Genomic DNA, 22044 nt, shown 5'->3' on the forward strand with positions numbered 1-22044 from the left:
TTTCTCTGGTTTCAAGCACGGACCCCAAACAGCCTCCAGCCTGCATCTAAAGTTCTGCCCTCTCCTGGGCTCGCTGTTTTTCCAACTGCCCATCAATTTCTAGATCTCAGTTAATTATCTCAAATTGGAACTTGTTTCTCTACAAGGACTATCTCCTCCAATCTTTACATCCCTTTCCACCCCAGGAAACTGGACTGAAGCAGCAGGAAAAACTAATCTCCAAAAAATCTGTAGGGCCAAGGTCCTTTAGTCTCCCAGGAAATCCTCTTGGCACTTTCTTTGTACGGGAGAAAGATGGGGCTTTCAACCCCAGTAAGAGGGACAGTCTCGGAAACCCACAGGGGCAGTTCCACCCTGTCTTGCAGGGTCGCCAGGAGTCAGCATCCACTCCATGGCAGTGAGTGTGTTTGTTTGCCATTTTGTGATTTCTGCACTTAAAAGGGAGGCGGCCTTTCCCCTCTCTGCCTTTTGTAAGCAGCTTCCCTTGTGTCTCAGGGAGTGCTGAGCCCCACACAGCACTGAGCTCCTCGGAGCACCTCTGCCCCTCAGCACCTAACCAAGCTCTCGTTAGCATTCTGCTGCAGTGTGATTTCTCTCACAGGTCTTTGACATTTTCTGGGATGGGGTGAGTTGGGCACACAATGGCACCATCTTCGGACTGACATTTTCCAGAATGTTTGCGCACTCATTATCTCGAGTCTAAACCCATGAGGTAGGCAGAACAAGTATTATTCATGAATTGGAGATGGGAAACCAAAGCACCGAAACTGATGGGCAGTTGGAAAAACAGCGAGCCCAGGAGAGGGCAGAACTTTAGATGCAGGCTGGAGGCTGTTTGGGGTCCGTGCTTGAAACCAGAGAAATGAGAGGGTGGAGAACAAACAGGGAGAACTCTGCCCTGAGGCAAGAATGGGAGCAGGAAGGAAGGAATTGTCCAGAAAATGCAAGCAGCTTGAGAAGGTGGTTAACGTGAAGTGCGAGGGAGGAGGAGGTGACGAGGAGGCAAACTGGCCTGTGCTGTGGGGCTCAGGAGTGAAGCGGTGCGCTGGGGCGGAGCTGTTGGAGCTTGCTTGAGGGGGTGTCATGTGACCTCAGAACACTTTGAACCGTCTGTGAGGACTAAAGCCTCAAGGTCACATTGCAATGAGCTGTGGACAGGATTCACCCCAAACCAGTTCTTGCGTCTCGTTAGCCGACAGGTTGTCGCCGTGTCCTTTCCTTTCTTATTCTAACCTAGCTCCCGCTGCTGTGCTTTGTACCTTTCATCGTCCCAGCCAACTCATATATTTTTCTTGGCTCCGCTGATCGTGTTTCCAGAGCTGTGAATAAACCACCTCGTCCCCAGCGGCCAGAGTCATCTGGAGAAGAGAGAGAAAATTCTCATCTGCTGGGAGTGAAGCCCAGACCATCCTCAAACAAACAAACAAAAGATCCAGAACACGAAAGCAAAAGCATTTCAAATAGGCTTGTGCTAAGAATGACTTTTCACAGGGAAGAGAAAATACCTGATCTAATAATTTCATGGCTTAGACTTTCCAACCTATGCTTAGGTTTTCGGGAAAAAGCACCTGGTCATCCTAACAGAACGCAACCTTCAAAACAAGTGTATCTGTGGCGCGTCTGCAACCCTGGGAGATGGCAACAGGAGGATGGAGAGCGGATGTACACAGCACAAAGCGAGTAGGGCAAGCACTGGAAAGGCAACGGGACCCAACTCCATTTCATCGGAAAAGGGGAGGCTCCGTGCCTCATTCAGGCAGGTCGTGACGTGGCTGGTGCAGACCTGTCGTTTCTGTTATCCGCTCTTTCCCCCACACTGGGAGCGCTGGTCCTCAAGCGCTATGTGGAGGGCACTGCTCTAGGAGCCAAAGACACAGCAGAGAACAAACAGACCCCTGCTCTCATGAAGCTTCTTTTCCAGTGCAGAGAGAGCGGGGGAAGAATGCAACGTCAGTGATGGTGCACATAATTCGCAGAGGCGACAGCAAGGGTGGGGGAGGGTCCCAGAAGGAGGGTGGCATCTGTTCTGCATGAGGCTGTAGGAAGCCCTCTCTGAGAAGCAGACAGTTGAAAAGACAACTGACTGACCTGACATTGCTGTCTGGGGAAAGAGGGTTCCAGGCAGAAGTAGCAAAGAGTGCAAAGGTCCCAAGGTGGAAACAAGCTGGATGTTCTGCTTGTTTTCAGAGGAGTTGCCTCATTTCATACACCTAAAAGCCATGTGGGGAGAGTAAGGCAGCTCTCATCCCATTTACAATAAAGATGTTGAGGCCCAAGGAGGTTAATCACGAGAGTCAAGAAACAAATCTCTCTCTCGATTGTGAAATCCAAGCTCTCTGTCCCCACTCTACCGCTGGGACCATCACCTGGGTCAGGATTCTGCCTTATCCCCACCAGTCCTGGCACCATAAAATCTGAGGCACCCACTGTGCCCCGTAGCCCTCACATACCTATGCAGTGAACGATGAGTGCGTCCTCGTCCCCAGCTTGAGGGTGGGTGACATCCCCACTAACGTACTTGATGGAGATGAGGTCTGGGTCTTGGTAATCCAGCTCAGCAGAGCTCTCGTCCTCCCCCTCCTCGGGGCTCTCAGGCTCGCTCTCCTCCAGAGGCAGGCAGGGTGACTGGTAATTGCTGGACTCCCACCAGGCCATCCTTCAGCAGGCCAGACAGAAAAGGGAATAAACTGGGCTGATCACCATTTCCCCTCGGAGCACGCTTTGTGCTGCTGTTCACAAACACCAAATGCCACGTGGAAATGCAATTAGAAGCTCGCCCTGGTGGCAGACTCCGGCGTATCAGTAAACAAACGAGAAGCCTTACCAATGCGCCCGACTGCCTCATGGCTACACTTCAACAGAGCCGAGAACCCACTCCAGGGCCCTGTTTTTAAGAACACAACTACAAGGGGTTGTTTGGGTAAAAGGTAAAAGGTAAAAGATCTTTGGTCAGGCAGCAACAGTGTGAAGTCCTAAAAATTTCCTATTGCAATAGAATGAATCTTCTCTGCCTTACACACTCAGGATTTTCCACACTTGACTAAAACATTAAGGTTAAAGATTAATCTTTTTTTTTTTCTTTTCTTTTTCTGAAGTATCCCATTGCCAACAGGGGAGCCCTGGTGGAACAGTGGGTACGAGCTGGTTTGCTAACTGAAAGGTCAGCGGTTCAAAGCCATCAGCCCACTCCAAGGGAACAAGATGGGGTTTTCTATTCCTGTAAAGAGTTTCAGTGTCAGAAGCTCACAGGGGCAGGTCTCCCGGTCCAAAGGGTCACTATGAGCTGAAAAGTGACTCAATGGCAGGGAGTTTGGGTTGGGTTTATTGTCAAGGAAACTACAGGCATTACAGCCCGTTTCTGTCATTGTAAAGGACTGAGGAACCGTAGACTCATATGATAGTGAGTCTTATGCCAGCTGTGCCCCGCAGCTTGACCAAGAAACGAGACAGACATACTTTTTCTTATGATCGGCTTCTTCCTTCTGCCTCTGTTTCTCCTCTAGCAGTCTCTTCCTCTTGGCTGCTGCCTCTCGTCTCTTCTCCCTTCTGTGCTCAAGCTCTTCTGGGGTGTGGACATGCTTCCTCTTGGTGGAGCCTGTCACCAGGCCCGGGACAACGGCCTGTAGGAAGAGCAAGAGGCATCACTGAAACGGTCAGGGTCCACCGGTCCCTCCAGGGCTTCGGTTCATCCCTAGAGCCCACACTGTACACCACCCTAAGCAGCACCCTTAACATCTTATAAAGCAGTGCTTCTCAACCTTCCTAATGCCATGACCCTTTAATATAGTTCATGTGGTGGTGACCCCGTAGGTGGGCGTATCTGCATGTGGGTGGACCGGCCTGAAGATGGATAGAGAAGCAGTGTCTCGGTTCCTAAGACCATTGGAAATACGTTCTTAGGCGACCCCTGTGAAAGGGTTGTTTGACCCCCAACGGGGTCACGACCCACAGGTCGAGAACCACTGTTATAAAGCCTTGTGTCTCCATGGCGCCCTGTGTGGGGGAAGTGGTGGCAAATACACCTTGCTGTGCTGTCCAGATCACACATCGCATAGGCCTGCTGACCTAAACCAGAGCACTTGCTGAGCACGGGACAGCAGTGTGTCATTTTGATTCATTTCACCAGGAATTGGGAACTACAGAAAGTTAAAAGCTTTTTTTCTTGATGGAAAGCACACCTTCGAGGATGCCATTTTAAGTTGGACCATTTTCCATGGAAATCTTCCTACAATGCACTTCCATCTTAAAAGAGTATTTCATCAACATCATTATCATCTTAATACAGCTAGCAGTTAGGGAGTACACCCTGTTGGGCTATGCAAGTCACCTGTATCCTTTACAGCTGTCATCAAACAAACCTACATCCCTGCTTTATCAGGTTGATCTTAACTTTTCATGGCCCTATAGGAGAGAGGAGACTGCCCCACCCCTAAGTCTACCAAGGCTACATATCTCAAAGAGCAGACTGCCACATCTTTCTCCCCAAAGAAGCCGGTAGGTTTGCATGGACCTGTTGGCCATGGAATGCTTTCACCACTGCGCCACCAGGCCCCCACGGGGTCGAGAATAACAGCAGCAGAGTACAGTGTTTTTGTGTAATTGGCGATTCCTTCAGAAGTGGCTTGGATAGAAAAGGCTGCTTTCACTAGCATTGAGTAGTAAAATACACTCACCTTGCAATGTTTTTTATGCCAACTTTCCATACAGTTTTTCAACTTAAAAAAAAAAAAAGGTCACCAAATTGGTGGCATGCAGTCAATTCCAACTCATAGCAACACTATAGGGCAGAGTGGGACTGCTCCCAGGGCTATACATCTTTATGGGAGCAGACAGCCTCATTTTTTTCCCCCAGAGAGCAGCTGATGAGTTTGAACCTCTGACCTTATGGGTAACATACTGGGCCACCGGGTTTCCTGAGGGTAGGGTACAGTTACTTACACTAACCCACTCATAGGCTTATTTCTTATAACATATCACTCCTGACCTCTTCTTGTTTTTCAGGAAAACAGTGCATTTGGAAGGATTTCTTTCTTTATAGAAATAGTTCTTACATTGCCTTTATTTCGAAGTGACCGGCCCTCCTGACTAGCTTTCTCCAAAAGGGTTTTCTGAAGATTCACCAGTTGCTCAAATGATCTTCTGTCTTCCTTACTAGGTTCTTTTGAGTAATCTTTACCTTCAAATATGTACATATGGTTTTCTAAGAACACAGAGCACAAAGAGAGAAATGTTAGATGCTAAAGAAAGGCGAATTAAGTCTATTCAAAGCATTAACTAAGTTGAACAAGAGCTTACATTCTAACGGGGCTAATAGCTGGTGATGCAGGCACTTAATTTCCAATCCCACGGACAGTCGCTGTTTTGGGTGCCAAGATTCCAGACAGTACATATCAAAGGAGGGAGCAGGGCTTAGCCCTTAGGGCCATCTCATGGCCTGTGAGTCTCAGCTGAGCCCCTCTCTCCTGCTGCTTCCTCCCCCACCCCGGCTCAGCATAAATGCTGCTGACATTGAGGACACTAATAAAAGCCAACCTATTAAAGAGAATACACCTTTTTAAAATTCCTAGAACAACCTTAATATTCAACTGTTTATATTTTTTCTGTGATACTAAGGGGAGCAAGTAGGAAATCTGAGAGAAAACTTTTAAGAGATTTTCAATCCTCTTATTAGAGGTCACCAAGCATTTTTCAAGATCTTAATGCCAATCCTGGTATAACAACCTCTGTTTAAGAAAGGAGAAACTGAGGCTCTGATAGGGGTCGAGGGACACTATTCATAAAAGGAGTGCATTTTGAAATCTAAAGCGCGCGTGTTCTTCCCAGTACATCAACGTGTCTATGAGTGGACGAGAGGACGGCAAGCAGTAATTGTGACAGCAACAACAACGGCAATAATCTAATCTTGACTCGTTCCACATGCGAGCACGTTCGCCTCTATTGTCAAAACCTGATCTTTGCAACTGTGAAAAGAGGAAAGCAGACATGAGTATCATCATTTTACAGGTGAAGAAAGAAAATTAGAGAGTCAGGAAGGGCCAAGACTAGGAACCACAGGTAGGTAAAATAATTATTTTGAACCAAAGCACATTGAATAGCACATTTTACCCCAAGAATGTATTTCATAACATTACTGAAATCAGCTACAAGTATGTTTTCCCACGAGAGTACAAGAGCAAAACATTTTCATTCTCAAGTGATCAATTGCTTCACACTTGTATCCAAATCCAACCAGCTAGAATTCTAATTGGCATTTGCTAATTAAATCAGCAGGGGGCTTTCAATGAAGCTCTCTATCAACAAGTAGGAAAAAATAAAGAGATGAGAAGTATCAACTATGATCAACATATACAGCTTCATAACATATACAAATGCTCAACTTACAAGTGTGTTTTTTTAAAAACTCTGGCCCTCAAGACAAAGTAACTGTTTGTTTAATTGTGATTAGGGCTGCTTTAATCACCAGTCACTTGTATACACTTACATAACACCACACGCCCTCTCTTCACAGTGCAGCCAGGAGACCTGACAGACCATTGGGCGAGACCCCCCATCTGTGTCAGTGGAAGCTTGCACGGAACAGTGACTACACCCATTCATCAAAGGCAACACCCTGACCTTTCACACAATGGGGAAATACTGCCAGGCAATTGAGTTGATATGAACACATAGGCATTAAAGCTTCATATATGTGTGTGTATGTGTATCATATACACATAAGAGGGCTTCAAAGAGTTCATGGAAAAATTTAATTATCTTTTAATTCCATTTTCCACATGCTTTTTGAAGCCCCCTTATGTATAATATATGCAGGGGGTGCAGAGAGAAATGTAATTTTCTTTCTGGAAAGCACTGAAAGTTTATTATATTCTAGTAAACATTAATAAGCTAAAAATAATCTAGATGGATGTACGAATGGCTGAAAACCACTATTGAACACAATCAAAATACAATAGAAAATATGACCACATGAACCATATGAATCTATTTCTTTTACCTCCTAAAACCACTAAATGGTTGTAAAAGGGTTGGGAGAAAACAACAAAGATACATGAGGCAATAGTGAATGAGAAAATGCACTAGCTCTTGGGAAAATGGAAAGTGGATAACAAATTCAGAAGAGCAGAGCAAGAAAAACACAGGTCAAGGGGGCAGTTACGGAAATGGAAATCCACACAGTGCCCCCCGCCCACTGCCCCGCCCCCTCAAGCTTAAACTTACAAACACAAGGCACCAGGGTGGGGAACAGAGAGGAAATCTGCATACCAAATCACATCCACACCAGGAATATTTAACTCAGTCTGTCTCTACAATTTGAGCAACCAGTTTACCCTGATTCTCACACCCCTTCCTTCAAGAAATTGGAGGAGTGATCCCTGGAGACAGGGTTGCCCTTTGAAAATATGTCAAATCCTGACACTTGGGAAGGGTCCCTTCCTGTGAAAGCTGGCTCACCAACAAGTAGTACTTGTATAAGGCCCAAAAGCCAATACACCTGCTCATTCCACACTGCCCACCAACTTTGCAGCACCTCACCTGTACATGGGACCAGACGGCCAGAGGACACGAGAAAGCCGGGGAAAATGATCAATCAATAAGAGATTCCCAAACAAACTTTAAGGAAACAGCAGCAGAAATTGGGAGAAAATAGAGAAAAACACTAGAGCAGGGGTCCTCAAACTACAGCCCGTGCGCGGGTCACATGCGGCCCGCCGAGGACATTTATCCGGCCCGTCGGGTGTTTTTGCCGTTCGTTTTTTCACTGCAAAATAAGATACGTGCAGTGTGCATAGGAATTTGTTCATAGCTTTTTATTTAAACTATAGTCCGGCCCTCCAATGGTCTGAGAGGTAGTGAACTGGCCCCCTGTTCAAACCATTTGAGGACCTCTGCACTAGAGGAATACTTTTACTACATTACTAACTTTAAAGTAATAAAACAAATACTCTCCCAGGAATACTTTCTTAAAGCTGTAATAAATATCCTTAGAGAAGATATTACGTACCTGAAATGAGAACAGGATACAGTTCACACAAGAAACAAAGAAAGAGCTTGTGGAGTTCTAAATGGAATACTAGAGCTGTCGATGGGAACTACAGGCATTACAGAGTTTCTGTCACTTTAAAGGATAACACATAAAAGACAAAATTGAAGTAAAAGGACAGTGTGCTATATAATGCCTGCAGCCTACAAATTCCAAACTTTCAGCTACACAAGGAAAACAAAACACCCTAGCCCAAGCCTACCACAACATTCAGACTCAAAGGCAAACACAAACTGCACACTGCAAGCCAGGGAGAGGAAAGAAGCTTTGGTTGTGCTAGTGCGGTGGCTTAGTGTTTGGCTGCCAACAGGACAGTTCAAACCTACCAGTCTCTTCATGGGAGAAAATTGAGGCTGGCTGTTTTCATAAAGATTTACAGCCTTAGAAGCCTACAGGGGTAGTTCTACTCTGACCCACAGGGTCACTATGAGTTGGAATTGACTTGGTGATAGTGGACTTGGTTTTTAGAAAAGGTAGCCCGAGAACCAGCCGGCCCAAACCCGTTTAACAATACAACTTAAGGAATATTATACTCATGAATCCATTTTGAAGAATTTTCTTTAAGAACAGAAGATGCTAATGTCTCCCATACAGGAAAACAAACAAAGAGACCAGGAATCCGAATTTTACTAGACTTCTCAATACAACATCAAACTCTAAACTACAGTGGAGCTAGATCTTCAAAATTCTGAGTTAAAATGACCTTAAATCCAGAATTCCTTACCTGAGCAGATTATCAGACAAGTGTAAGGGCTGAGTAAAGGCATTTTCAGACAATCAAACACACTGACAATTTCTCTTATGCTGGGTGGGGGCGGGGGAGGTGTTTAAGGAAGTTCGTGGAGCACGTACCAAAAGGCAGCATCATGATCAACGAAGAAATGTGGAAGTTGTCAAGGGTTTCGTCTTGCTTGGATCCACAATCAATGCTCACGGAAGCATCAATCAAGAGATCAAAAGATGTGTTGCATTAGGTAAATATGCTGCACAAGACCCCTTTAGTGCATTGAAAAGCAAGGATGTTACTTTATGGACTAAGACGTGACTCATCCAAGCTACGGTGTTTCCGATCGCCTCACGGCATGTGAAAGCTGGACATCAACTAAGGAAGACTGAAGAAGGCGCAGCTGGATGGAGGTGCTGGAGGAGAAGATGGGCAGTGCCGGGGACCGCCACAGAGCAAGCAAGTCTGTCTCGGGAGAAGGACGGCCACAAGGCACCCTAGAGGCAAGGACGGCAAGACTCCCTCTTACATGCTTCGGACATGTTGTCAGCAGAGACCAGTCCCTGGGACAGGACATCGTGCTTGGTAGGGTGGAGGGGCAGCAGAAAAGAGGAAGGCCCTGGAAGAGATGGGCTGACACAGTGGCTGCACCAAGGGCTCAGGCACGAGCACAGCTGAGGACAGGGCAGGGCCAGCTGGCGTTTCCTTCTGTTGCGCACGGGTCGCTGAGTCAGAACTGACTCGACAATGATGACCACAGGGCATGTGCCCCAGGAAAGCGGAGCAAGACAACCAAATACCCCGACATCCCTGAAAGCAGAGCCCAGAAGAGAGGAGAAACTCAAGTCCCCAAACAATACCTGTGGCGTAGGCAAATCAGTTCAGAAGGAAAGCCAAGGGTTCTGGGGGTGGTGGTGGTGGGGGGATTTCCAGAAAAATGCAATTGATAAACTCGACTATAATAAAAAATCTTATTATTAGGCACGTGACAGCGACTAGAGCCCTTGGCAATGACCGAGTTCATGAAAGTCATGGCTGCACTGACTACGATGTGCACGGTCACACGACGCACACACTGGCATGCACCTAGCAAAGAGTGCGACAGTTACACAACTGCACGTGCCGGATAACGTGGGAGAGCTAGTACCCATCTGCCACGGGAGGAAATCACTGATAGCCTGAAGTGGTCAATCGAAAACGTTAACGGTCCAAATAAACAGGCAAATAAGAGAGGAAAGGAGCAGAAGACCCGAGGGCAGGCTGAGGGCAGTACCACCGGGCAGCAGGACTGGGGAGGGGGTGGATATGGGCTTTGGACAGAGGAATGCCATGTTTCACTACAGTTATTTTAGTACTGTTTGTCATTGGATACTATGTGTATGTATTACTTTACTGAAAAGTTAAAATGAATGAAACGAGAACCTCATGTGAAGGAAGAGCAACAGAAAAACGATGTGCGAAGCACACGATGCGGTGCCTGGCACACAGCAAGTGCACACTCGGAATCACTGTTGCTCAGAAAGGCAGCGACTGTGCAGAGCCCCAACCGGTGGAGGGGAGCGTTTACTGATGCGGTGGAGGTGCTTGCAGCCCAGGAAAGCGTGCACGTTAGAATCCGACACTGTTACACTGACACTTGCGTGAGGACTTTAGTGAGCCCACTGTCTCCAAGTTCAGCAGCAGGAGAACGGCCAGACTAGTTTCCAGTGGGTCTGGGGAGCGTTCTCAAACCGGGCAAGTCTTTAGCAGTGTGCACAGGAGGAGAACAGGCCTGGGTCGATAAAGGTGTCCCACGGAGCAGAAGCGGGGACTTGCCCCAGGGACTCATCCCACCCATGTTCTCGCCGTGTGCTCGGCTCTCATCCCCAACTCACTCCCTTCCTCTTGCTCTCTGCTTCCTCCTTCTGCCGCAGGCGCCACGTCGCAGACCCACTCTCCGTTTTTTGTTTCCCCCAGGATGGACTCCAGGTCGAGCTCGTCCAGGGTGCTCCCCTCGGAGGACAGCAGCTTATCCAGACCGAATTTGAGAATCTCACTCAGCTTGGACAAAACAAAGAAGTCCGGTTAGAAAACAACAGTGGCAGGGCAGGGAATGGCTAAGTGGCTCCAGGACCCCAGGCACAGTCCTGCCCTGGGAGACAGCCCTCTTGCTCCCGACGACGGGCAGTTTAACAGCTGGATGACAGGTAGGCAGAGAGGTGCCAAAGGATCCGCAGAACTGTTGAGTTTGGCAATGCCTCATGACCAAAAGAAATGCACAAACCTTTTTTTTTTTTCTTGGACAGACCACTCATTTCCTGAATGTTCTTCTTCTTGTAATCATACCTTATTGTGCTTTTGGTGAAGGTTTGCCCAGAAGTTTAGGCTCCCATTCACTATCTCTACATACCTACTTCAGGGACGTGGGCCTCATTCTTCCCACTGCGTGGACAGCCTCATGATTTCCGTCCTAGTTGTGGGGTTTCCATGAATGGCATTCCATTCTCCACCCCGTGACCTCCTCACCCTTGATCCTGTTTTTTCTACCGCGCCCCTCACTGGCTCTAGCTCACCGGCACTCCCAGCAGCCACACGAGAAGTTGGGAGCCCACCCTGTGAGCTACTCTCTCACCAACCTTCTTGGAAAGAGAATGCTACACTAGGTGTGTGTGTTTTTTCTCTATCACCCACCACTTCTTTGCTACCACAGTACTGTTGCTATCTTTTACAGTCCTCTATGGGAACATCTCCACAGAGACCAGTAGCTCCTGAGGCCGAGACCTACAAAGCCTTTCTCAGTTCTAGTCCTCCCAGGCATCCTTCCACCACCAGTTTCTTCTCTGATTTCTCTCTAGTGGGCTCTCAGCGCACAGGTCATTCTTCCTGGCCATACGCTTCCTACTTCCAATTTGCACCATCCTGAGTATTAACTCTGAGACCCGGAACTACACTGGTTCACAGCGAGGTCTCATCTTGCCCTTGCTTAGCCTCAGTCAATTATCTCCAGATTGTTTACCTCGTAAATAACATGCAAACCAACTTCATTCTGTGCTAGCTTGCCAACAACTTGATCCACTTAAGCATGAACACACATGTTCACGTGTGACCTTGGCAAACATAACCAAAGGGACCCACGGGGCAGCTGGCATCAGCAACCAAGAAAAGGCAACTGTTTAAGAGGAGTCCACCCTGTGCCCTCCCTTCAGCCCACCTCGTGCTTCAGTTTGCTGCCTAGCTTTGCTTGGTTACTCCTCACGTGTGATTAATCAGGACTGAAGGGCTGTTTCCAGGACAAGTCATATGTTATAGTAATTAAGCATATACCTTAGAGGTGAGAATCCCCAAATCTGCATGACCTTTGGCAGGTCAGTTACAATGAGGATACAAACAGCATCTACTTCATTCTGTTGTTACTCATATGGACTGAAATGTTTGGGGGACAAGGGGGAGGATACCTTCGGCAATACTTTGCATACAAGAAATATTTATTAATGCTGGACACATCTAGATCTGCTTTTTATTGCACTCTCCCTACAGGATAAATCTGCTTCCCTATTTTAGGGCCAAAGCCCACAGATCTACCCAAACAGAAGCACATCTTTTACTATTGGACTTTTTTTTTTTTTAAAGCACACTCCTGCTTCCTTCTGCAGCAACACAAAGGAAGGGCAATCTCATGCCATCTAGATGGGGCAGAGATAAATCAGACACCAGTCAGAAGACAATCATCTGTGAACCAGGGGCTAAGAAAGCTGACAGATCCTTTCAAGTGGTCTACTTCCCACGACTACTTGGCCCGGTGTCTCGAAGCTATGCCTGTGGGATTCACTTTGATGTGCAGGGGCACTCCGGAAGGACCTCCAGCTTCTCCTTCTCTGGGAGAGAGCAATGACAATCCTTTCTCCTCCAACACCCGGAACCCACCCGTGCCAAAGCTCCACCAGTGCCTTCGCCACAGGCAGTGGGGCCTCGTCCCTCTCAGCATCCTAGGGGAGCGACTGTCTTTAAGAGACGCTACGGCCAGCTGGTCTTAGCTCGCTTTCAAGCGTTCATCCTACAGGGACCCGTGTACAGCACAGGGACAGCCTGCCCTGCCACTGGTGTGGGCGGAGTTGGGAACAGAAGTAAGAACAGAAAAGCATAACATTTCTGCGCTGAGAAAAACAGAAAGCGCAGGAACCAAACCACTGAGGAAGCTCACTTATTTTTTCAGATTGTAGTCCCAACACAGGAGCAAGCTGGGCCTTTCCTGGAAGTAACTCTCTCCCTGACAGAAGCTGTCTTTGGCAATGCTTACATTCCACACACACTGATCTTGGTGAGGAAGATAAGCCTGTGAGAAATTTGCTATGTTTAAGCCTAAAAAGCAAACCAAAAGCAAAACTGCCATCTAATGGATTCCAACTCACAGTGGCCCTAGAGGACAGAGTAGAATGAGCTCCCCGAGGTTTCTAAGGCTGTCATACTTTACAGGGACAGTCAGCCTCAGCCCTTTGCCTCTGGACCTGCTGGTAACTTTGAACTGCTGACCTTCCAGTGAGTAGCCCAACCCATACCCTGCTGCACCAGCAGGGTGGCACATTCCTCTGGTCAACAGCTGGTGGTTTCAAACCGCTGACTTTGTGGTCAGCAAACCAACAAGTAACCACGACACTACCAGGACACCTGTGGCTTTACATTTTTAACCCTATAACACTTGTTATCTCTACCTGTTTAACACTGTATGATTTTTACCCCCAAGGGCCCATTTTGAGTAGTTATTTTATCAAATTTAGTTCTGCAAATGAAACCAAGTGTTACGTTAACATTAGTTGTATTCAGACTGAAAACTCTGTTGACTAAAAGCTACATTCTTCTCATCTTCCTAAAATTCTGCCTTTTCCCATTTTCCTGAGTTCTATTTATAGGGCTAATTTTGTACTTTGTGCTTCTTCCACGATACAGTACACACAGCTCCATACAGGCGAGGGACCCTATCTTTTCCATATGTATGCCTATAATGTCTGACACTTGGTGACAGACGGTCTGAATTATCCAAAGATGGAGACTGAAATACCTTCACAAGGAGCGGATAAGGTCACTGTGACCTGAGGTGTTCAAATGAAGGCCAGAAGGTGGAGCCACTGGATGAAGCCTTGTGATGTTCTAACACCCGACACCTCCATTTCTGTTCAGAATGTCTACGGCAGGGGTCCTCAAACTTTTTAAACAGGGGGCCAGCTCACTGTCCCTCAGACCCATTGGAGGGCCGGACTATAGTTTTAAAAAAAAACTATGAGCAAACTCCTATGCACACTGCACATATCTTATTTTGAAGTAAAAACAAAACGGGGCAAAAACTCCCAGTGGGCTGGATAAATGTCCTCGGTGGGCCGCATGTGGCCCGCAGGCCGTAGTTTGAGGACCCCTGGACTCTAAGGCTTTATTCTGTCCACTCTTCTATAATGTCTCACACACTGCCTTGCGCTATAATCATTTGCACACATCTATTTTTTTTTCTTCATTTTTCTCTTAGAAGATCCTTAAAAGGGGGTTGTATCCTATTTTATTTTGGGACTCCCAAGAGTTCCTTCCAAAGTGGTCTGCATCTAATAGTTGTCCAATAACTATCTTGCACAAATAGAGTGAAATGGGTAAGCATGTTTGGTTTACATTTGTGAAAACGGAGCTGGTCCAAGATCACAGGTTAGTGACAGAACTGAGCCCAAACCACCTAGGCAGGCTCTACCTCTCGTGTTGTGTAAGAGTTCTACCCTTTCTCTGAGGCCACGACCTAATAATCTACATTCTCTAACTTGCTAGGCAACTCTGTTCTTGCATTTCCATACATCTTCCATTTTGTTTTTAAATCTAAAAAAAAAAAAATGGAGCTCATGATGTCCAGTAAGGGCTTACAAGATCTGAAAGGCTGTAAGCAGTAGGCCTCCTCAACTCTAAGAACCCTCAACACCTCACCCACCTGACAAGGTAAGTATCATTTGAGTGGTACATGCTGATCTCTGACTCCACCTCCGACTTTTTAGGGCAAACATGCTAACACTTCTCTCTTGACTTTCAGTCGAGTCTAGAATTTGTTAAAGAAACCTTCTTCTGTGTGGTATCTGAAGTATTTCTCATCTCTCGCCAGGATGCTTGGAGGAGTCTAGAATTCCAGTGTTAGAAAGAACATCACAGGTCCTTTACACAACTGTGTATCTGATGGCTCAAAAACACCTCAAGTAACAGTGAACTTAACACCTCACAGTGAATTTTATTTCGGATCCCATTCTGATAGTTCAGACTGTTTTTCAACAAGTATGAGACATTATAGACATATAAATGGAAAACAGATAAGGTCTCTCACCTGTATGGAGCTTACAGGTACCATGGAAGAAGTACAAATAAACAAAAAGTCCACAAACACACAATTACAGATGCACTGAGTGCTATAAAAAGGATGCAAGGCAGAAAAGGGGGTGCGAGGGGTGGCATGGAGAGTACCTTTGAAGAGGGGATGTTAGGGACCTAAAAGATGGTAACACGGGAGTTAGCTACATGAAGACTAGGAGAAAGAACCGGCTAGGCAGAAGGGACAATGTCTGCAGAGACCCTGAAGCAGAAAAGGAGCGGCTCCTCGCTGGCAGCTGTGGAGTCAGATTTGACTTGCAGAGCCCCCCCGTGTGTGAGGCAGCACTGCTCCACAGGAGTTTCAAGGCAGTGCCTTTCAAAACATATAGTCGAGGTTTGTCTTCCAGGGTGCCTCTGGGTGGGTTCTAACTGCCACCCTATCAGCTATCATCAAACGCTTAACCTACCTGCTCCACCCAGAGACTCCATACTTGGCCCCTCGGAGGATCTGAAAGAAGGCCCAGACAAGGTAGAAAACGCTATGTGATGAACCTGCAGATGGAGAGTGGGGCCAAGCCGCTCATGACTGTTAGGTGGGGTGGAATGAAATGTATTAATATGGTTCTTCTACTCAAGTTACTGTAACTCCCATCAAATGATTGGGAGGAAATGTGCAAACTGGGTGTGTATAGCACTGACGGAAGTCTGGTCAGTTCCCATTACCATCCCCCTGGATACAAGGATGGGCCATCTTTGACATAGCAGAGAACGGAGAAACCCCGAGGACCCTGGAAGAACAGGACTAAGATCTCTGTCTGAAGTGGCAGAGGCCCCTGAGACCGATGCCCCAGAGACCATGGCACAGAGACTCAGAGGGGCAGCGCCAGGAATAGGGGGTACCTTCTCTTTATCTGGCCGGAGACTATGGAACTATAGGACAGAGTGACAAGCAAGGAGGCTTCCTGGCCCATGGAGACAAAGACCAGGGGACCATGTGGCTGAGAGGCTGAGAAGAGAACTAGAGGGAGACTTAGCTGTGGGCTGAGGAGACCAATGACTGCACCCTTACTGTTTCGGATCCTGCATTGTGGAAACCTATTAACTTCCCGAATAAACCCTTAATGGTGAGTACCATCTGTGAGTTGTGTGTGGACGGCAGTAATTATTAAACCCAGCACAGATGCAGAGTGGTGTGGGAGGGACGTCTGGTGTCAAGATAGGTAAAGAAGGACAGACCACAATGGCTTGTCCCTGCCTTTTAGCCCCAGGGAGGGCAGAGGAGGTCAGATTTGGCCCTTGGGCATTCATTGCAGTAGGCTATAGAAGGCATGGGAATTTGCCTCTGAAGTGCAAGAAAGCCCCTGAACAGTCCCAAGGAGAGGTGTGAACAAGCTGATTGCTTTTGCTTTTGAAGACTGGTCTAGTCACTGTGTGGAAGACAGGCTGGAAAAGGGGAAGAGTGACACATTGGAGAGACTACCTCCGATACTACTGCATAGGAAATAACATCTGTCAAACAGCGGTTAGGTGCCAACCACTTCCCCGCCATAACATAAGCATTACAGCCATCTAATTCTCAGAACCAGCCTATGAGGTTCTACACAACCCACTGCAGGAATCGTGGGGAGAAATGATCCAGAGCAGGGGTCCTCAAACTTTTAAAACGGGGCCAGTTCACTGTCCCTCAGACCCATTGGAGGGCTGGACTATAGTTTAAAAAAAACTATGAACAAATTCCTATGCACACTGCACATATCTTATTTTGAAGTAAAAAAACAAACGGGGCAAAAACACCTGGCGGGCCGGATAAATGCCCTCAGCGGGCCGCATGTGGCCCGCGGGGCCGTAGTTTGAGGACGCCTGACCTAGAGACATGGTGGCAGGCCAGAGACAAAATGGAAGAGCTAGAAGATACTCAGAGACTTCAAGACCTCCATGGGAGATGGAATTAAAAGCTAATCGGAAGATTTCCACAAACGTCTCTTACAACAGGACCTGATTTTAATCCGAGGGCTTCGACTGCACAACTCTAAATCTTCTTCCATAAGAGAATGCTCTTCAAAATCGTCCACGTGAGCTTGTCTCCCACCCAGTGTTCCCTGCTTCAAGCAAATTAACTGACAAGTTCTTCCAACTGTTTCTCATATAGAAATATGAGAGACTAGCTCTCATATTTGAGTTCCTGATGGATAAGATTGCTCAACTTACAGGGTTACTCTCCTCTGAATCTGAAATAAGTAATGCATACACTGATCAAAGGCTTTGGGGCTAAGAAGAGGGGATAGCATTAATCACTCCTAACTCCACCTAGTTCTTCATCTTACCTCGCTCTCCTAACAGCCTTCTGAGGTAACTAGTGGTATCCTCATTCTTAGAAACGGAAACAGGGTTACGTAGTTCTGAGAGGTTAAGATACCTGCTCAAAGCCACGAAGTCATAAAGGCACAAGTGAATCCTAGTGAGCTATTCCACAGTCTGGTGCCTTTCTGTGCCGTATTCACTTGTAAGTCCCAGGCACTACGGCACATTGGAGTCTGGCCAGGGAACAAATGTGCGGTGACCCCTCAGGTCACGGGTGGTTAACACCACCTCTTTCCATGTACTACATTCTCAGCCAGAGAGAGCATGGACTACAAGTCCCACCATGTCCTACCTGGAGGCCAGCATTGGCCAGCGGTCTCTGGGCACCCAGCGTCAAATGGCCTCCTTCTATGATCATGTTGGTGAGCTGCAGTTTGGAGGCTGCTTTCCGGCAGACGATTTCCTCCACAGTGTCTCGGGCAACCAGCCGGATGACTTTAACAGACCTGGGCAGGAGTCAGAGGAGAGCAGTGAGTCTACAGAGCGAGGGGAAAACAAAACCAAAAACAGGTAAAGTCTCTCAGAAGGAAGCAGAACCAAAATGCCCTCCCACCAGGGGACAATGGGAGGGAGACTGCTTTCTCTGGACCAGAGCTTTGTTAGCGAGATCTGGCCTCAAATTCTCTCTGAATATCCCCAGACAACCAGGGAAGGAATAACGAGGTGTGGGTAAGTCAGGCTCCTCATCTGTGGCTGAGGAAAACCTCTGCACACCGCTCAGTCACCCTCAGGTAAGGGGTAATGCCTGCATTGTGCGCTCCATACCTCCTACCCGCATTGTTTCAGGAAGGCTGAGTGAAACAACTGCTAATCCTTCCACAGTTCAATTCTGCAATTTGTAACAAGGCAGGCTGGATTGACAAGAGTCATGTTCCTGAAACGAATATTACTAGGGGGGGAATGTGGTTCCCACCCAACTAAGAGCCCAACAGCAAGGGAGACAAGCAGAAGGGAGAAGAGTTTCTCAACTCCAACCTGGGAATGGCCATGAGCATGACATTCGGCACCCCCTTCCCCAACTCAGAACCACAGACAAGCAAGCCCAGGAAGCAGAGAAGCGCCGATGGGAAAATCTCTCACTTATTCTGGCCAATCCGGTGAGCCCTGGCAGCTGCTTGCAAGTCATTCTGAGGATTAAAATCACTGTCAACAAAAATAACAGTATCTGCTCCAGTTAAATTCATGCCAACTCCACCTGCAAGCAATGCAAAAAGGAAGTGATCAGCAGCACGCAGCACTAGGAACTAGAAAATAAAGAGAAAGGTTAGGCAGGACCTGTAGCAAACTGAAATCAACCAACGCAACCGGCCTCCTCCTTCAGACAGACACCTTCTCAACCCCAACTCTAGAATCCTGCAGTGGTTCAGAGCTCATGCTGACAGCTGACCGGAGAAGTTTGAATTCCAGCGTGAACACAGGATGAGGGCAGCTGGGGTGAGCGAGCAAAAACGGGTACTTCAGTTGTGCTGGGAAGCTCTTTCAGATCTCTCCCATTTAAAAACCTTGACTTGTTTCACATGAATAGTCTGCAGACAAGGGTGCAAGTGCTTTCAGAACATAGCTCTAGATCAGCCTGGTCTGCTTTGGGTGCTGCTGAGAAGAGCTTACAATGCTAGTGTCTAGGTGTCTAGTTAAAACTTAAGTGGTGAGATCTTCAGTACAATTTAATGAGGCGCCATGCCATCAAGAAGAGTCCAGCTTACAGGGAGAGCAGAACAGCAAGGCTGTAAATCTTTACAGAAGCAGACAGCTTCACCTTTCTCAGATGAGTGAGTGGCTGGTGGCTCTGAACACCTGACCTTTCAGTTAGCAGCCCATCCCTTAACCACGGTGGTACCAGCGCTCCTTTTCCTGAAGGGGGGCATGGTATGGGGATAAGTAAAAACACATTGCTGTTAGTGTCCTAGCTCCTGCATGTCTGAGTTTATTGCAAACAAAACCTGTGGATGCCACACACAATTTCTCTCACTTGTCTGGGCCTTATTAGGATGCCTTAAAAAAAAACAAAAAAAAAACTTAAAAGGCTACTTTTTGTGACAAGGGAAAAAATTATTTTCTTGTCAAGATTAAGCTCAAATTTTTAACAAAACACAAGTAGAAATCTTTCCAAATCATTGAAGTTTTGCAACAAGTTGAGGGCAATGCTGCTCCTTCTAAAACAACTTTTTAGATAGATCATGCGTCCTTATTCAGGAAGGTCAGGAGACTTCTGAGCTGAATGCAAGGCAGAGGTCAGCCAGGAGGTTATGGTGATGGTTTGGGGGAAGTCCAAAAAAAGTAGTCTTGATAGATTCTCCTGAAGCACATAGGGTAATCATGGGGCTAATGATGAAGTTTTTGAAAAACTGAAAACTGCACTGGCGAGAAAAAGGCAGAAAAGTTGTGCCAAGAATTTTTGTTTTCCATTATGATAAGGCAGCTGCTCATTCTTTAAGAATAGCAAGGTTTGTCCTACACAACTTTTGCTGGGAAATCTTACTCCCTCCACCCCCCAACCTGACCTTGTCCCCAAGACTTGTTTTTGTTCCCCAACTCAGAGAGGACTTAAAATAAGCACGATGTGAGTCCTCCCAAATGGCCCAAAATGCCACTTCGATGTGGTTTACGTTGACGAGCACAGACTTCTTTCGGGACGGGTGTGATAGAAACCCTATCTCCACAAGTGTGCAGACCAGGAGGGAGGGTCTGTGGAGAAACAACAACTTCACAAGTTAGTCTTTTTGTTTAATAAGGGGTACTGTGGTTTTTGACTACCCATCATATTACACTCCTCAGCAGAGTGGGAAACTGCCCTTCCAATTGGAGAAATCGAGTGAGTCCCTATTGTACTTCTTTCTACATGAACAGAAACAGTGGTGAGACAGAAGTTCTCCAGTAGAACAGCTTTCTGGTCTTTCTTCAGTCCTTCAGGAAAAGGGCTGAGGCAGCTCCTTGGGCTGCAGCAATTAATTAAGACAATTTTATAGGCAAATTACAGCCTGCTACTTAATGTGGAAACAAGCATGGAGCAAACGCCCTCACCAGGGTCTCAAAGTTCATTGCTGTGACAAGGCAACCTGCAAGGGTGTGTGTGTGCCAAGACCCTGCAGGACACACACACTTTTGAGAGGGCCTGTGGTGAGCCCTGGTGGAACAGTGGTTATGTGGTGGGCTGCCAACCACAGTCAGCAGTTCCAAACACCAGTTGCTCTGAAGACGAGGCTTTCTACTCCCACAGAAAGTTCGTCTCGGAAACCCTGTAGAGTCAACGGCAGTGAGAGTCACTGGCTGACTCTAAGTGAGATCTCCAGGCATAAGCATTCTAATTAAAACGCTTACATAGAATTACGTGTTGGGCTGCTAACCACAATGTCAGTTCAAATCCACGGGATCCATGAGCCGCTCTGCAGGAGAAAAATGCGGCTTTCTGTTCCCATAAACAGGTGCTCTCCCACAAGAGCAGTTTTGCCCCATCCTATTCAGAGGAGTCAGCTTGAGAGCAGCGAGTTGCGTTCTGGCTATCGAATGAAAGGCGGAGTAAGGCGATACTAAAGTCTGCCCTCTACTGGGACAAGCATGAATCCTTTTCCAAGAATTGGATGATGAACATGTCCAAAGTACTTAAGTTTTGGCCACTTCCCTTATGAGGAGCATTCTGGCTGTACATTTTCCAAGACAGATGTTCATTCTCTAGGCGGTCCATGGCATATTCAATACTCCTTGCCAACACCATCATTCACAGGCACCAATGCTCTGGTCTTCCTTCTTCACTATCTAACTTTCACAATACATATGAGGTGATTACAAATATCGTGGCTTGGGTAAGGTGCACTTTAGTCTTTGAAGCAGGGTTGGGGAACATCCAGCCCATGGGCCCTGTAAGGCCTGAGAAAATATAAAAAGCAGCTAACACCACATGCCTCACCAAAGATAAGCAGTTCCAGCCACGACCTTAAGAGTAAATTAAATGTTTGATCAAATAAAGTAGGAAATTTTTAACTTGATGATTTTGTGTGGTCCACAAATGATGTTATATTCAACTGCCCATGGCATAAAAAAGGTCTCCCCTCCCCATGCCTTACTATCTTTGCTATTCCACACTTTAATGAGATGTGTTTGCAGTAGACTTGCCCAATGTAATGGTACTTGGTTTTATTGACATGTTTGATTTTTAGAAAATTTAAGTTTCATCAGCACATAATTAATTCAGTATCATGTAGTTCAAAAGTTTAAACATATTAAAAAGAGTTGTACAATAAAAAAAAAAGTCTGATTACTGAGAGATAAATTACACCAACGACAGGTAACTTCACGCTGGTTACTATGTGGCAGGTACTAGTCAAAGCACTGCACAAATATCACGCCCTTGAATTCTCTATCATTCTCCTCAATTTGTAGATGTAGAAGTAGAGGCACAGAGGTTAAGGACTTATCTCAGGTTACACAGCTCGAAGGGGAAGAAATAGGATTCCACCCCACAGAACCTGTTTTCATCCCCAATAGATTCCTCCCAGGCATTTATCTCCTTAAAAACTGGGCTCCAAACATCTGACTTCTTACTGAGTTAAGGCTGCACAAGTTCAGCTCTTCTTAATTAAAAGGGTGTGTGTGTGTGTGTGTGTGTGTGTGTATA

At 46.8% G+C, this 22044-nt stretch overlaps 1 protein-coding gene across 1 annotated transcript in view; it reads right to left on the reverse strand.

The window, feature by feature from the left end:
- The window catches only part of CHD1L (chromodomain helicase DNA binding protein 1 like), a 50452-nt gene that overhangs the window by 5912 nt on the left and 22496 nt on the right, over positions 1-22044 (reverse strand). The window contains exons 11-17 of the mRNA XM_045283710.1: positions 18513-18627; positions 17725-17878; positions 10640-10805; positions 5052-5200; positions 3457-3620; positions 2451-2656; positions 1260-1358 (exon numbers count right to left, since the gene is read on the reverse strand). Coding sequence (XP_045139645.1) covers positions 1260-1358; positions 2451-2656; positions 3457-3620; positions 5052-5200; positions 10640-10805; positions 17725-17878; positions 18513-18627 — 1053 coding nt within the window. The remainder of the gene's footprint in view (positions 1-1259; positions 1359-2450; positions 2657-3456; positions 3621-5051; positions 5201-10639; positions 10806-17724; positions 17879-18512; positions 18628-22044) is intronic.

Source organism: Echinops telfairi, unplaced genomic scaffold (assembly GCF_000313985.2).
Source record: "Echinops telfairi isolate 266 unplaced genomic scaffold, ASM31398v2 ScPeMD7_7466;HRSCAF=8504, whole genome shotgun sequence".
Taxonomy (NCBI): domain Eukaryota; kingdom Metazoa; phylum Chordata; class Mammalia; order Afrosoricida; family Tenrecidae; genus Echinops; species Echinops telfairi.